At 50.6% G+C, this 3,192-nt stretch overlaps 1 protein-coding gene across 1 annotated transcript; it reads right to left on the reverse strand.

Moving 5' to 3' along the window:
• Positions 1 to 1,901: 1,901 nt before the first annotated feature.
• Positions 1,902 to 2,946, reverse strand: LOC110225736 (uncharacterized protein At3g60930, chloroplastic-like). The gene is made up of 2 exons (XM_021015702.1): positions 2,638 to 2,946; positions 1,902 to 2,561 (listed from the first exon to the last, which is right to left on the reverse strand). Exons 1-2 carry the CDS (start codon positions 2,944 to 2,946, stop codon positions 1,902 to 1,904), a joined length of 969 nt encoding a protein of 322 aa, XP_020871361.1.
• Between the last annotated feature and the right edge of the window lie 246 nt (positions 2,947 to 3,192).

Below are 3,192 nucleotides of genomic sequence, written 5' to 3' on the forward strand. Positions count from 1 at the left end.
GCGGCACGGTATACTCTGATCGACGGAGAACTCTTTAAATGGCGACTTTCCGGTCCTCTCCTTATCTGTGTTGAAGGAAACGAAGCTCGGAGAGTCATGGAAGAAGTACACGGCGGATCTTGTGGAAACCATTCCGACGGAAGAGCCCTGGCTATAAAGATCAAACGCCACAGATATTTTTGGCCGACGATGGTCAAAGACTGCGAGAAGTTTTCTCAACGATGTGATAAATGCCAGAGGCACGCATCAACTATTCATCAACCCGCCGAGCTCCTCTCTTCCATCACTTCGCCTTATCCGTTCATGCGATGGTCCATGGACATCATCAGACCTCTACACAACTCCAAGCAGAAGAAACTCGTCCTCGTACTGATAGACTACTTCTCCAAATGGATCGAGGCGGACTCCTACGCCACCATCAAAGACGCGCAGGTCGAGAACTTCATCTGGAAGAACATCGTGTACCGCCACAGAATACCTTACGAGATCGTTACAGACAACGGATCGCAGTTTATTTCGGCTCGGTTCGAAGGATTTTGCGAGAAATGGGGAATTCGCCTTAGCAAGTCTACGCCTCGGTACCCTCAGGGAAACGGACAGGCCGAAGCGGCAAACAAGACGATTCTCGACGGAATAAAAAAGCGCCTCGACGCGAAGAAAGGCCGCTGGGCCGACGAATTGGAAGGAGTACTATGGTCGCACAGAACCACGCCGCGGCGGGCCACGGGAGAAACACCTTTCGTCCTTGTCTACGGCACGGAGTGTGTGATTCCCACCGAAGCCGAGATCCCGGGACTAAGAAGACGTTTTCTCCCCGAGCAGGAAAATTCCAACACTCAAATGATGCTGGACGAGCTGGACTTAATTGACGAAAGAAGAGATTCGGCTTTGATCCGTATGCAGAACTATCAAAATGCAACGGCTCGGTACTACAATTCTCACGTTAAGCATCGCCGTTTCCACGAAGGAGATTTCGTACTACGCAAAGTTTTCCAGAATACCGCCGAGCAGAACGCAGGTAAGCTCGGCGCGAATTGGGAGGGACCTTACACGATCGCCAAGGTAATCCGTCCCGGCGTCTACGAACTCATCAACATGAACGGCAAAGCGGTACCTAGATCCTGGAAAGGGTACGTAGGCAGCTCGTCCTCGGACGAGTTCAGCTACCCTCCCTAATTAAAAAGGGGGGAGTGGGTCCGTATACATATATACTCCCACTAAATTTTTCAAATTTTCTAAGTTTTTACCCTTCGGATTATCAATTTTATCCACCTCGACATCTATCCTAAAAATCACCTCGGAAACTTTTACGGTCATCTTATCGACCTATAAAGCTAGAAGTTCGTTCGGACGATAGCCACGTCCTCGGACAGAAAAAACTCATTTCACCGCTTCGGTTAACAGCGCGCTATACAAGCATTCGAGACAATTCGGTCGGAGATATCTTGCCATAGGAAATTGTCTTCAGAAAACCCAGTTGACTTCGACACTGGTACCCCAGTTCGCTTCTAAGCACTGGTTTCGACTATATCAGCTCGGGTCGCAACCGATAAGGATTAGTCCCACGTAGCCAAAACCCAGTTATCCTAACACTGGTGCACGACTCACTACACTTTCGGCTCGAAAGTTAAAACGTTTGGATTTAACTTCTCAACGAGCGAATCATAAACCCGGTTAACTTAACACTGGTGCACGATTCTTTTCGCTTTTGGCTCGGAAGTTAAATCTAGCTATTTGTCATTAGTATTAGATTCAGTTCGGAAAAGTTTTAAGATAAAAATACTTAACACAACATTCAGTGGATAAAGCCGTCTAGACATGTCTTACAAAAAAGGGCAAAAGATAGAATAAAAAGACATCTCGGGATCAGATCGAATCTTGGTTAACCGGCGAAACTTGAGCTACCTCGGTACCTCGGTTCGAACCCGACTGGCGGCAACGCCTATCGCAGCCGCGGCACCCTCGATCGAACGGTTCCCGAAGCTATCGTCGACAGAGTCCGGAGAAACCGGAGGAAGCTTCAAGTCCTCTCGCAGCTCGGTCCCAAGACGGACGTACTCATCCTCGGCGTTCCCATACTCAGCCGTCCATTGAAGGACCTCGGCCTTCTCATCCTCCACCTTTCTCCCTTCCTCCAGCTCGGCTATCAGCTCGGCATTGGCCCGCGCTTGCACCAAGTACATGTAGCGCGTGGATACCTTCCCGAACTGGTCCATCTTCGCCTCGATAGCCTTGACCTTCTCGGCAAAATCCCTTTTGGCTGCCCTCCGTTCTCTAACAATCTCCTTCTCCCGGAGAGCCTTCTCTTCAGTAAATAACCGATGGAGGCGTGCAACCTCGGCCTCGAGCTTTCTCTGAGTCCGCAGGCTATCTTCAGAAGCTTTCAATCGCTCCACCTTCTCGGCCTTGGCCAATGCCTCAGCTTCTTGTTTAGCCGTGATCGCCTCGGACAACCTAGCTTCGACCTCAGCTCGGGATGTCTCCGATCTCTCACGGGCCAGCTCGGACATCCGAGCTCCAAAATCATAGGCCCGAACCATGGAATTCATCGAATGGAAGGCCTGAAATAGAACGAGAATCATTAGCAAGCAAATATGGAAACGATAGTAAAATACGTCAGGGACAGATCGATGATACCTTCAGAAATCCAGCAGCGGTTTCACGGTAGTTTTGAGCCTCCAACAAGGCATTGGGAGCAGACAGTGGCGGACCCGAGCAAGAAGCGACAAAATTCGCCGAATCGATCTTGTCCTTGTACACTGGAGTTTCGCTACGACTCCTTTTTTCCTTCCTAGAAACTCCCGAGCCATCACCTCGGAGTCTTTTTCCCCTAGTTTTGGATTTCGCCTCGGCGGCTGGAGCAGCAATAACCAGAGCCCCTACCACCTCGGGGACATCGGTCATAGGGGAGATATGCCCGGCCACCTCGGGAACGATCAAAACCATATCCCGAGCTTCATCAGTTGCCTCGGCACCAACAACGACCTCAGGGTTGGCCTCGGGAGGAGTAGGAGGTCTGAAGTTTGCCTCTAAAACAGCTTTTTCCTTAGCCGCCTTCTTTTCGGCAGCTTTCCTGGCTCTCAGAGACTGCGCAGCGCCCTGCATCTCGATAAGATGATCCAGGCGATGATCGGACGATTCGGAAGAAGACTGGCAGGGAGCTCCGTGCAGGAAACGCAAGGCTCTCTCAAT

Source organism: Arabidopsis lyrata (genome assembly GCF_000004255.2).
Source record: "Arabidopsis lyrata subsp. lyrata unplaced genomic scaffold ARALYscaffold_8, whole genome shotgun sequence".
In the NCBI taxonomy this organism is placed as follows: domain Eukaryota; kingdom Viridiplantae; phylum Streptophyta; class Magnoliopsida; order Brassicales; family Brassicaceae; genus Arabidopsis; species Arabidopsis lyrata.